The following is a 13,195-nucleotide window of genomic DNA, read 5'->3' on the forward strand; positions in this document are numbered from 1 at the left end:
TTAACTTTTGCACCATCGTTGAGGTGTGAAATTGAGAATCTCAGTATAAACATAAGGATGTTCTTACCTCCACAAACGGCTTTGCCACCTTTGGGGTGATTATGTCAGAAGGAGACGGCTCCTGGGTTAATAGCACAAACTCTTCAGCTTTCACTCTAAACCCAGTGTCATCTGGTGGAGAACATACTTCAAACAGCTCCTGAATTGTTTGCTATGGAAATGTAAACACAGGAAGGGTTTTAAAATATTCTTCATGGCAAATTGAAATATTTATCTACATTATGAAACTATGAATAAGTAAAAGAGGAAGACTATAAAGCAATACGTACCTGAGTTAAGAACGCCAGAGAATAGTCACTCCCTTGAGCTGCCACCTCTCTGATAAGATCCTTTGTGCCATTCCTCAGCAACTTCTCCTCTATTGAATTGGCACTGACCAGCCTAAGAGCAGCATCATTAAAAATAAAAGTCTTAAAAAAAACATGTCACATCAATTAAGGCTTCGTTCACACTAGCATAACGGCTTCGTTTTAACGCATCCAATGACGGATACGATGGATCAGTTTAGTAATGGATCCTAATGGACCCAACTGACTTATGAGGCGTGAAGTTTTTAACTATTTTTTATTTTTAACACAGGTAGTTTAACAAATAAGTTCAGGAACCTAGTTTTGATGCAGTTTTTGTAGCCACAGCTAGAAGTAGATTGAAAATAAAGAAGGTATAAAGAAAAGACTGATGCATCTTCTTTCTGTTTTGTCCTCTCCTGTACGTGACTAAAAAAAAGAGCCAAAAATTGCACCAAAGCCGTTTATGTGATCCTGGCCTAAATGTATCATATCAGAACAGATACCCTCTGTCTGTAACACAATGTGCAGTCATACCCAGTGTGTCATCAGCAGGTCTGTGTGTCGCACGCATGCACATACTGCTGTGTAGTATTACCATCAAATTATGACAGTGATTAATGTGAGCTTTAAAAAAAAACAAAAAACAACATGCGAAAATTTTTACATTTTGTTACATAAAAACCCTAGTGGAATAATTCAACAAATATGACCTATACATTTACAAACACTTGCAAGCAGGAAAGATATGTTTACATAATCTGCTCTACCAAACTGAATGGGTACAAATTTTAAAGAAGAAGAAAAAAAAAAGCTTTTGTGTACCACCTACTATATAATAACTTTTTATGAGGCATACAGAGAAAGAAGAACACAGTACCTATAAACATGGATATCCTTTGCTCTGCCAATGAGATCACACCACGACTGGGTTTTCCCATCCATCACGGGGTTTAAGTCACTGTCATAAAATATCACCGTGTCCGCTTCTATATGGTATACTCCTAAAGAGTGGATGTGGGTAGACAAGACCATGCAGAATATCCGAGGATCTCTATTAAAACTTTTCATTAAATCCTATCAGAGAATAAACAGACATTAAACAATAATCGAGACTGCTACTGAAAGCTGTAGAAAGCATGGTACAAATATGTATGTTCACAATTGCAAAGCCGGTGGAAACAGTTTCCAGAGGCATGATCAGAACAATTTATTTATCCTCAAGTAATGCCAGGGAATGTAGAGACAATAACCCTGGAGTAAGGATGAGGAATAACACACCAGCTTATAAAATGTCCACAACATTTAGAAAATAAAGAACCTACGTAAAATACAAGCACCAACCTGGCATTGCTCGAAATTTGCATTTTCATCAATCCTCAAGAAGGTAAAAGAATTTAAGTCCAAGAAGGTCTCAAGGATGTCCAGCATGAGTAACATCTGGGAGAAAATCAGAACTCGTCGTCCCTCAGACTTTAGTTTACAGAGAAGGATGGACAAAGCCTCCAGCTTCCCTATATAGAAACACAGGAGATTATCAATATATCCTTTCATTTAGACACCATCCACTTCACACAGGCAGATACATTTGTATTCAGTCTAGACAATCCCCTGTGAGCTTCAAAGGCTCATAAATCAACAACTATGAGGAACAGAGAAAGATTTTTGCTTTAGCCGATGATCGTCTGGACGGATTATAATTGTAGCAAATTTACAGATAACAAGAGGTCTGGGTAAATAAGGTCGGTACTGGTTACATTTTCATCATTTTCGCAGAAAATTACTGGACAACTCCTATTTTATTTTTTCCTCAAAGACGGAGTAGACAAAAATCTCTCTCAAATTTTGCATCTGTAAGAGTATTAATATGTATGCTTATATCCAGTCCCTTGGAAAACAAATTCCCAGTGACTAAACAAAAGCACTTATTGTATCCTCAAGTAATGCCAGGGAAAGTATGGACAACAATAACCCTGGAGTAAGGATGAGGATCTGTATCTGAATTAAAGCTTTCCAGATGATTGAGAACATAAGGTTATTTTGATACACATTAACAATCCTTTAAGAATCAGCATAGTATTAAATAAAAAAAGAACAAAACCTGAAGTCTACAGCTCATATACGCTGTTTAGGCCCCATTCACATCACGTTAAGTCAGTACGTTTATCTTGTATGTCAGGAAAGCTCCCAACGTACAAGATAAACGTGTCCATAGGGCTCCATTATCCTGACGGGGATCAAGAGAGTGTCCTTTTGGCCTCCGTTGAACTGGTATACGTCGGTACACCTTTTTTTTTGAAGGATAGAGTAGTAGTAGTAGTAGACTACGCTATTCCATCCTGAAGCATCCCGCAGAAAAAAAAACGTATACCCCACAGTATGTGTCTTTTTTAACATGGGAGCCTATGGGTGATGGATGCCACTGTAGGGCATCTGCCACAGGTAGAAGTTAAAGAGGCTCTGTCACCAGAATAAAAATGCTCTATCTCCTACATCAGTTTATCGGCGCTGGAATGTTGTTACTAGAAATGTGTTTTTATTTTAAAAATGATGTTTTTTAACAAAGTTATGGCGTTTAGAACATTTATGCAAATGTGGTCCTTAATGCCCAACTGGGCGTTTTTTAATTTTCAACCAAGTGGGCGTATGACAAAGAGGTGTATGACGCTGGCCAATCCGCATCATACACCTCTCTCTTACACCCAAGCTAGATTCACTGAGCAGCGTGATCTCGCGAGACCGCGCTGTGACGTCACTTCCGCCCACAGGTCCTTCATCCCTGCGTCTGAAGACAACATCTTTCGTCTCCCTCCAGGCCGATGAGAAGTCCCAGTCGTCGGATCGGTAGTAGCAGCAGCAGCAGCCTGGAGGGAGACGAAAGATGTCTTCAGACGCAGGGATGAAGGACCTGTGGGCTGAAGTGACGTCACAGCGCGGTCTCGCGAGATCACGCTGCTCAGTGAATCTAGCTTGGGTGTAAGACAGAGAGGTGTATGATGCGGATTGGCCAGCGTCATACACCTCTTTGTCATACGCCCACTTGGTTGAAAATTAAAAAACGCCCAGTTGGGCATTAAGGACCACATTTGCATAAATGTTCTAAACGCCATAACTTTGTTAAAAAACATCGTTTTTAAAATAAAAACACATTGCTAGTAACTACATTCCAGCGCCGATAAACTGATGTAGGAGATAGAGCATTTTTATTCTGGTGACAGAGCCTCTTTAAACGTAAACCTCGGGGAGCTACCAACATCACTGTCCTTATAGGGATAGTGAAGTCAGGAGCTTCCATAGTGTTGGAGTCCCTGGGCAGAGCACTATTAGATGGCTGTCTCGGGACGCCGGCTCCCTGAAAACTCCTGAAGTCGCTGTCCATATATGGACAGTGACGTCGGAAGGAGTGCTGGAGTCCCCGAGCAGAGATTCAGCTGATGCTCTGCTCGCCGATTCCAGCGATAGGGAACTCCTGAAGTCACTGTACGTACATGGACAGTGATGTCAGAAGGAGTGCTGGAGTCCCCGAGCAGAGCATCAGCTAATGGTTTGCCCGCCAAATCAAGCGATAGGGAAATCCTGAAGTCACTGTACGTACATGGACAGTGATGTCAGAAGGAGTGCTAGAGTCCCCAAGCAGAGCATCAGCTAATGGTTTGCCCGCCAAATCAAGCGATAGGGAACTCCTGAAGTCAATGTACAAAAACGCACAGTGACTTCAGTAGTTTTGCCAAGGCCGATGCCCGGGTAACGTATCCCACTGTATGCCATACAGAGGGATACGTTTGGGCCTTTTGTCGGAGTTATACGTCGGGGGTCTTCCGACTGAAGCCCCTAATGTGATGTGAATAGGGTCTTAGATTATGTGAACGTATAAAGTGAATATTTCTAAAGGTAATTAAATTTTTCTGGATTTCCTGTAAGTAATTAAAATCAATAGTGCAAGAGACAGCTCCCCAGCCGGAAATGGCCAAAAACGGGGAACAAGCGATTACATCAAGCGCAGAGCAAATTGAGATTACATAGACTCTAGGTTAAGTGTCCATTTAAGAAAAAATTATATGCAACTATATGTAATCATAAGATAAAACACTACAGCTTTACCACCTTAAATGGGCAGTTTATGAGCAAGATCGGATCTCATATAAAATTTGTTGGTTCTAAATAACGCATATACTGTATGTTACACTAGCTGATCACTTAATGGGAATTTAACATCCAAAATAAAAAAATTAAAAGAGACATTATTTAGTTGTATGGTAAACAATTCTTTATATAATATTTCCATCAAGTATCGAAACCGAGTCTTTATCATGAAAGCAGAATTTCCAGCCAAAAGGCATTGGAGGAAGTGTGTCTCTGTGCTGTACTTAGGCTAGGGCTACAGTGTTTTCTTTGTTTTGGTTTTATTTTAGGGGAACTCAGTTAATAACCATGACAAAACACAACAAATATTATTGGTTTTCTTTATTTTTTTATTGTATTAGAGTCCGTAACGATCACCGAATAGTTGCAGACTAAGAATATACGGACTCGCATTTCCCTGCAAATTTATTGCGATTTTCCAAGTTTAAGGCCCCATGCACACGAACGTGTTTTTGCGGCCGCAATTCCCCGGAAAATCCACGGGAGAATTGCGGCCCCATTCTTTTCTATGGGGCCATGCACACGACCGTAGTTTTTACGGTCCGTGCATGGCCCGGGAACCCGCACCGCAGAAAGAACGGGCATGTCCTATTACGGACATCTTCTGCGGTCCGGGCTCATTGAAAACAATGACGGCGGCCATGTGCATGTCGTACGATTTGCGGGCGGCCCGCGGCTGACAGTCCGCAGCCGCCCGACCCGAAAATCACGGCCGTGCACACGGCTACGGTCGTGTGCATGAGGCCTAACAAGAAAAATTACACAAGGTGAAAAATTTATGTACAAGCGGAATGCAATTTTCCAAGAGTGTAACTTTAGAAGTTGGGACAGCTAAGTTGAGTTGCATTTGCTACTGTCTTGCCAAAATAGGTTTGTAGGAAAATCCTTAAAGAGGATCTGTCACTAGTTTATTAATTCCCTATCTCCTAGCTAATCTAATTGGATGATATGATGCTGATAACTACAGTTGAAATTATTTTCAAAAACGTTTATTTGAAAAGTTATGAGCATTTTTCTAAAATATGCTAATTTGGCTTGAATAGCCAAATGGGAGGTTACTTGTTCTTTTCACTCTGGGCGGTGTAATGTTTTCTGTATGACGCTGTCCAATCAGCATACAGCTTCTCCCCATTCCCTGCCCAGCAGCACAGTGCGATCATATAGTATACAGCTTCCATTCCCGACTGTGTCTTAAACTGGTGATACAGTGGTTTCACAGATGTGGTCCACAGGTGTGAAGCAGCTTGATGCTGATAGGACAGCGTCAGAGGCTGTGAGGTAGCGCCACCTCAGGAGAATCGCTGGTGTTGACGCCCATTTGCCTGGTATAGTCTCATTTACATATTTAGAAGAAAAGCTCAGAACTTTTAAACGAATAAACGTTTTGGGACACAATTTTCACTAGCATTATCAGTGTGACCATGCCTATTCGATTAGCTAGGAGATAGGGCATTACTAAACTAGTGACAGAGCCTCTTTGAGGACATCCATTGACCTTAAAAGATAAATAGTAAGAGAATACTTTGTTGAAATAGTAAATTTATCGGAGTATGTGATCCATAGTTTGATTTACCTGAATCACACTGAATAAGTCGCAAGTCAGGAGTTTGCACACAATAAGGAGATGTTCGCTCCCGCAAGTCTTGCATGTATGGAGCTGCATATTCCCTTAGTCTGAGACTCAAGATCTTCATGTTGTGAGTATACAGAGGAGGCGGATGTGGAACCGTAAGAAAAGGTGGAGGAACGATGACAGCGGGAACAACACACAGTGTCCTGAAATATAAAATGACAGACATGAACACTACTAGAAGCCCCCCAAAAAACAGAAAAAGTTTTTATTTACATATGACAAACGTCAAATTGTAGCAATCTGTTCAAATGTTACAAAATGGAAAGCCCACAGCAATCTATATTTTAGCAATGCTTATTTTGGCCACACAAACCTGATAAAGCAGAGACACAGGATACTACCTAGTACAAAAATGCACAACATACCACTGTAACTGGCTTGGTAATTGAAGAAATATACCAAATTCGATTAAGTAACTATACATTTAATCCATTCATGTCTAATACATATTTTGGATATTTAAGCATTAGATTCCTATTCCATACTAAATGAAGAAATACATGACACTTATACAAATGTCAAACCCAGGACCTAGCTCAAAAGATAGTATAATTAAACTGATTAAAGGAACAGTGTCATCACAAATTATTTTTTTATATGTTAAAGATGTTAGTGCTTTATTAAAAACGTTTATATTCATTTGTGTGTTTGTGTTTTACTTTTTCTTATTTTTACACTTTTTCTTCCCTATGGGGGCTGCCATTTTTTGTTCCATTTCTGTGTGTGTCGATTAACGACACATACAGACATGGAATACGGCAGCCACAGTCCCATAGGGACTGCGAACGGCTCCCGTCCCATTGACTGCAGTGTACGGCGTCTGTGTGGGAACTGCGCATGCGCCGCTCCCACACAGTCCTATTCGAAATTGGCGCCGTCCGGCGCCATTTTCCAGTGGACCGGAAGTCGCGGCCGGACAGTAATATTACTACTTCCGGTCGCGGCTTCCGGATTTGTGCACTTGCACCAGCGACAGCAAACGGAGCGGACGGGCCGGAGGGAGCCGCGGCGGCAGGAGCAGGTAAGAGATTTCAATGTATGTTCGTGTTTCTGTGTGTTTACTACTGTATGTAAACCTACTACACTGTGGGTTAGCTCAAAAAATGGCGACACACAGTGTAGGAGGTTACATCGTTCAAACCCCTCGTTTATCCCGGCACTAGCCAGGATAAAGGAGGGGGGGATGCTGAGAGCTCACTAGAGCGAGGGCTTTTAACCCAATGTTGCAATGCTGCAATTTTGGGAACAGCTCCATCTAGTGACCAAAAATGGGTAGTATTATAAATTAGAAATAATTTATAATATTTCCTGGACTCGTGCAAAAAAATAAAAAAAATTTGAACAATGTTTAATCACCCACACACTAAATGTTTAATTTTTTTAAAAAAACCATGTTTTTCTGGCAACACATTCCCTTTAAACTGCAGATTTTGTTCACCTTTTAACAAAAGGCTCCATGGCTACTTCTTTTTGTTCTGGACTCAAAATCAAGTCTTTCAGTGGATCACTGGAATTCTCAGCGGACGGAGAGGAGATTGCACAGTTCACAGACCCAGTCCAGCTCCATTGTGTATCCAGAATGAGAGGGTGCATGTCAGCAGACCTCAGGGTTAAAAGTGACAGCAAGTCTGATCCATACACAGGAGCTCTTCCACAACGGCGCTCATTACAGATGAAAATTCGATCCAGACGCTCCTTTAACAAACGCTGCCTTCCATCAGTGGACTCCTTTGTTACAAAGAGAAAGTACATCTATAAAACATCTTCTGATGTAACATTTTTGGTACGAATTGTGAGTACAGAACAAATTACAAACATAGCTAAGTGCTAAAAGACTTATTATTCTTATTTTTTTTATTTTACAGCTACATTAACTTCCAGGGCGTTGTACATATGAAATACAGACGGGTTTAAATACATAATATGAATAAATGATGAAAATAAGCACAATGAACACGAGCTTACTGAGTTACAGACTGGTACAGAAGGAGACGGGGGCCTGTCCGAAACGGCTTACAATCTATGAGGGGAAGGTGAAAGAGACCAAGGGTCTGGGTAGAAGCTGCTTATGCAGTCGTGTAGTGGAGACCGTGTTTCTGCAGGTAGTAAGATTTTTCTGTAGAGTTGTGTTTTTAGGTCGCTTTTGAAAATGTGGCTGGTGGGAGAGAATCTGATGTGTTGGGGTGTGTGGAGTATGGAGATGCACGGCAGAAATCTTGTAGACGATGATGTGGGCAGCAGACAGGAGGAGAGAATAGAAGAAGGTCTGGCAAAAAACAGAGATTACATGTGGGGGGTGCTAGTATCAGAAGATTAGGGCATAAATATGGAGGAAACAAGTTGTGGACTGCTTTGTGTGTTATGGTCATCATTTTGAAATGAATTAGCTGGGCAGTGGGTAGCCAGTGAAGGGACTAACAGAGAAGAGAGGGGAGAAGTGGATTAACCAGGCAGCAAAGTATATGATGAATTGGAGTGGTGGAAGAGTGTTAGAGGGGAGGCCACAGAGTAGGGTGTTGAAGTAGTCTAGACCAGTGGCTCTCAAACAGCAGTACGGGAAACCAAGGGTGTACACGCCATAGCAAAGGGCACAAAAAAAATAATAATTATATACCTTAGACTGCCCTAGCATTCAGCAACACTTTGCTGGTTGCTTGGGCACTATAGTGCGAGCCAACGTTCCTCCACAGTAAATACCTGATCTGGGGTCTGTAATTATAAGGGGGTCTGATCTCGGGTCTGTATACGGAGTGGGGTTGTCTAGATGCACAGGCTTGGCTTAGGGTCTATATAAAGTGGGGTCTAGCCAGGTCTGATTCATTTCAGGGGACTGTTGAAGGTGGTCATATGTACGATTTGTGATTCAATGCTGTCAGCTGGGGGCATGTCCTATATAAATGAACGGGGTATATGTCAAAAATTTGGCACGGTGCGCTATGAGCACCACTTTTTGTTTGAAGCTTCTGGAGAGAAATAATGACAGTGCTGTATATACTAGTCTTTCATAATGAATTAGAATATCATCAAAAAGTTAATTTATTCAGTAAGTCAATTCAAAAAGTGAAACTCATATATTATATAGATTCATTACACACAGAGTGATCTATTTCCAGCATTTTTTTTCTTTTAATGTTGAGGATTATGGCAAACAGTTAATGAAAACCCAAAATTTAGTGTCTCAGAAAATTAGATTATTATAGAAACCCAATTTCAAAAATGATTTTTTTTTTATACCGAAATGTTGGCCTACTGAAAAGTATGTACAGTATATGCCCTCAATACATGGTCGGGGCTCCTTCTGCATGAATTACTGCATCAATGGGGCACGGCATGGAGGTGATCAGCCTGTGGCACTGCTGAGGTGTTATGGAAGCCCAGGTTGCTTTGATAGCGGCTTTCAGCTCATGTGCATTGTTGGGTATGGGGTCTCTCATCTTCCTCTTGACAATACCCTATAGATTCTCTATGAGGTTTAGGTCAGGTGAGTTTGCTGGCCAATCAAGCGCAGTGATACTGTGGTTATTACACCAGGTATTGGTACTTTTGGCAGTGTGGGCAGGTGCCAAGTCCTGCTAGAAAATGACATCAGCATCTCCATAAAGCTGGTCAGTAGAGGGAAGCATGAAGTGCTCGAAAATATCCTGCTGGACGGCTGCGCTGACTCTGGACTTGATACATCACCAGCAGATTACATGGCCCCCCAAACCATCACTGACTGTGGAAACTTCACACTGGACCGCAAGACACTTGGATTGATGCCTCTCCACTCTTCCTCCAGATTCTGGGACCGAGATTTCCAATGCAAAATTTACTTTCATCTGAAAACAGGACTTTGGACCACTGAGCAGCAGTGTTGGTCCACTGTGTTATATCAAGTCCAGAGTCAACGCAGCCGTCTAGCAGGAAATTTTCGAGCACTTCATGCTTCCCTCTGCTGACAAGCTTTATAGAGATGCTGATTTCATTTTCCAGCAGGACTTGGCACCTGCCCACACTGCCAAAAGTACCAATACCTGGTTGATGCAGTAATTCATGCAAAAGGAGCCCGACCAAGTATTGAGGGCATATACTGTACATACTTTTCAGTAGGACAACATTTCGGTATTAAAAATAATTTTTGAAGTTGGGCTTATATAATATTCTAATTATCTGAGACGCTAAATTTTGGGTTTTCATTAACCGTTACCATAATCATCAACATTAAAATAAAAAAATGCTGGAAACAGATCACTCTGTGTGTAATGAATCTATATAATAAGAGAGTTTTAAGTTTTGAATTGAATTACTGAAATAAATTATTTTGATTATATGCTAATTCATTGAGAAGGACTAGTATGTCACACAACATGCACCAACAACTCCTGAGGCCCCCCATTGACTTTTAATGGGGTCTGTCAGGGTTCTGTTACAGAGTTCATCATTTTGACCAGGAGAATAGCGCTGCATGCTGCACTATTCTTCCCGTCTAATCTGATTGAATCTGCGACGAAGGCTCAGATGCTAGTGTGAGCAGAGCCTTACAACCGATGGCTTTCTTAGGGGTACTCGGTTGGATCTTCTTGTCACTAGGGGGTACTTGGCTTGAAAAGGTAGAGAAGCATTGGTCTAGACAGGACATTATGAGGGCATGTAAAAAAACAAGCCTAAACAGCGTGTGCTAAAGGATCAGATGGGATGAACACACAGTAAGAACCTCATGCTACATTTAATAAATACCACAGCTATGTACGTACCTGGGTATTTGTAAGCCCAGCAGGCGCTGATTTTGCTAATGGCTCGACTGCGGTTTGTAGGGTTTTGGCAGTTACTGGAGCTATGAAAAAAAATAAAAAATTGTGACAATCAATAGAAATAAGCACAACAAGTAGATTAAAAGGGATTGTCCGAGATTACAACATAAATGCAAAATGACTTTGAAGCATGTTATCTTAGCTAGAGACACAATCTAAACCCCTAAATTATATATTTTAATTAGCTGGTATAAATCACGATTGTCCATTTTTGTGACACGTTATACAGTAGTAAGTGGCCTAATTTGAATTCTTACACACATTTATTTAATAAGAATGTAAAACTGGAAAATCCATTTAAAAACTTTTAGACATACCAGACAAAGACTTGGAAAGCCACGACTGTAGACCGTTTTATTTGTGCTCCACAAGAAAAGAGCTATTGCATAGCCATGCATATTTTATATCAACAACAACCTATTTGAAAGGAATTAGATGCTTATTGTAAAAGCACCTCTCCCATACTCACCTGCTGAAGACACTGTATTGAGCTGGGAAGCTCCCACTTGGTGTGGATTCCTCATAACATTAGCAGCTGCACTCTGTGGCACAGTTGACAGTAAAGATCCTTGAGGACGCAAGTACTGACCAGGGGCCGAAACGATCTGTAGAACATTACCTAAAAAAGAAGATCTAAAATTAGAGGGGCAACAAGGAAACAAACAGACTGTATTCACACTGAGTTTTTGATGCATTTTTTTGTAACGAAAGTCCGTAGTGGGGGTAAATAAGAGAAAAAAAATAGTTATTCCTTTATCATTTTCTTCCTATGTGATCCACCCTTGGCTAAACAAAACTGCCTCAAAAATGTATGTGTGAATCTGGTCTAACGCAGACACGTAAATAGGTACAACAACACTAAAAGACAAAGCTCCCAAAAGATAAATACATAATTTATTTCTTTATTCTGCTTTGCGATGATCAGCATTCTGAAATTAAAGTGCACATCATACGACACACCTTAAAAATAGATACACCTTAAATTATTAAGGATACAGCCAATTTCGGCCTTAAAGGGGTATTCTTATCTCTGACATGGCCCCCTGATGTTGCTCTCCAGATACCACTTTTAAGGTGAATGTCCACCAGTGAATACCATCTTGTTTGTTCAGATTTATATTATTATTTATTTTAAATAAAAAAAATAAAAAAGCAGTTCCAAAATTTCGATTCATTTTGTATTATACGTTTGTAATGGTCAGAAAATCCCTCTCTCTCTATACACAAACACCAAAATTGTATCTTATAATTATGTGTGATTTTCAGCTCTGTATCAAAAACCTGAGCTTATGACAGTGTGATTAAGGTATAAAGAACTCATGTTCATGAGAATAATTTAAAAACAGAAGACAAAATTATTTGTCTGAAGTACCTTGCAGCTGCAATGGCTGGCCAGCAGTAAGTTGGCGTAACTGGCTCTGGGACAGGGTAAATTTATTTCCTTGGAACTGCAGGGTGACTGGTGTCTCAGGTTGAGCAATTCGGCCCTGTGATGCACCAGCAGTAGCAAGCTGAGCAATTTTGACAACTTCCCCACCTGTAAGAAAAAAAATAAAAAAGAACAATAAAATGATAATAATAATAAAGACCACAGGTGTAAAGAGCTTATACAGGATTTTTAAAAATTGTATCGAGCACCGCAGCTTCTTCATTGTTTACATGGATTTAATTTTTGTGCGTACTTGCACATGCCGTTACATTCGTAGTGGGAATACAAGGTATTGCAGCACTGTCCCATTCACTTGAAATCAATTTTATAATTCCTGGATAACCCTTTTAAAACTATGGAATATTAAAACCAAATCTTTTTACAAGAGCCATGACAGATATAACAGGTCTGTTTTGTAATTGATCCCATTGACTTATAACAGGTGCATCAGGTTTTTGTTTTTTTCTTTTATTACTGGATAGATTAGCAGCATGGTAAGATCAGAAGTGTTAACGAAGCCAAAAAGATATAATTCAGTAACAAAATTACGATAAAAGCCTACCTCCAGTGAAAAATAAAAATGTTGACAATGTTTTTCCTTACATACTTGTGGACAGTCAGTGGGTGTAGTATTTCAATGTAAAGCACAGGCCATTCCTTCACACTCTTTAGGTGTAAGGAAATAGATCTCTCTCTAATATCAACCGCTTCCCTATTTGCTCTGCTTCAGTTACTAAACGCCGGTTGTGGACAAGGATGAGGTCTCACAATCACTCTATGATTCGCCTTCCTCTCCCAGTTCTCAGAGCCTGTCATCCTTCAGAAACCACCTACCATAAACAAGAAAGCCTCA

At 40.5% G+C, this 13,195-nt stretch overlaps 1 protein-coding gene and 2 non-coding genes across 8 annotated transcripts in view; all 3 read right to left on the bottom strand.

The window, feature by feature from the left end:
* The window catches only part of LOC142657678 (E1A-binding protein p400-like), a 164,213-nt gene that overhangs the window by 59,832 nt on the left and 91,186 nt on the right, over nt 1–13,195 (bottom strand). For all 6 annotated transcript variants that reach the window (XM_075832966.1, XM_075832984.1, XM_075832993.1 and 3 more), the window contains 9 exons: nt 12,286–12,450; nt 11,383–11,532; nt 10,857–10,936; nt 7,562–7,851; nt 6,064–6,266; nt 1,692–1,861; nt 1,228–1,424; nt 330–441; nt 68–211 (listed from right to left, as the gene is read on the bottom strand). In XM_075832966.1, the coding sequence (XP_075689081.1) occupies nt 68–211; nt 330–441; nt 1,228–1,424; nt 1,692–1,861; nt 6,064–6,266; nt 7,562–7,851; nt 10,857–10,936; nt 11,383–11,532; nt 12,286–12,450 (1,511 nt within the window). The remainder of the gene's footprint in view (nt 1–67; nt 212–329; nt 442–1,227; nt 1,425–1,691; nt 1,862–6,063; nt 6,267–7,561; nt 7,852–10,856; nt 10,937–11,382; nt 11,533–12,285; nt 12,451–13,195) is intronic.
* On the bottom strand, nt 1,497–1,621 carry LOC142722875 (small nucleolar RNA SNORA49). Its single transcript, XR_012875166.1, has one exon. It is a non-coding gene; the product is annotated as a small nucleolar RNA SNORA49 (small nucleolar RNA).
* Nucleotides 2,214–2,340, bottom strand: LOC142722886 (small nucleolar RNA SNORA49). The gene has a single exon (XR_012875177.1). It is a non-coding gene; the product is annotated as a small nucleolar RNA SNORA49 (small nucleolar RNA).

This window comes from Rhinoderma darwinii, chromosome 1 (assembly GCF_050947455.1).
Source record: "Rhinoderma darwinii isolate aRhiDar2 chromosome 1, aRhiDar2.hap1, whole genome shotgun sequence".
In the NCBI taxonomy this organism is placed as follows: domain Eukaryota; kingdom Metazoa; phylum Chordata; class Amphibia; order Anura; family Rhinodermatidae; genus Rhinoderma; species Rhinoderma darwinii.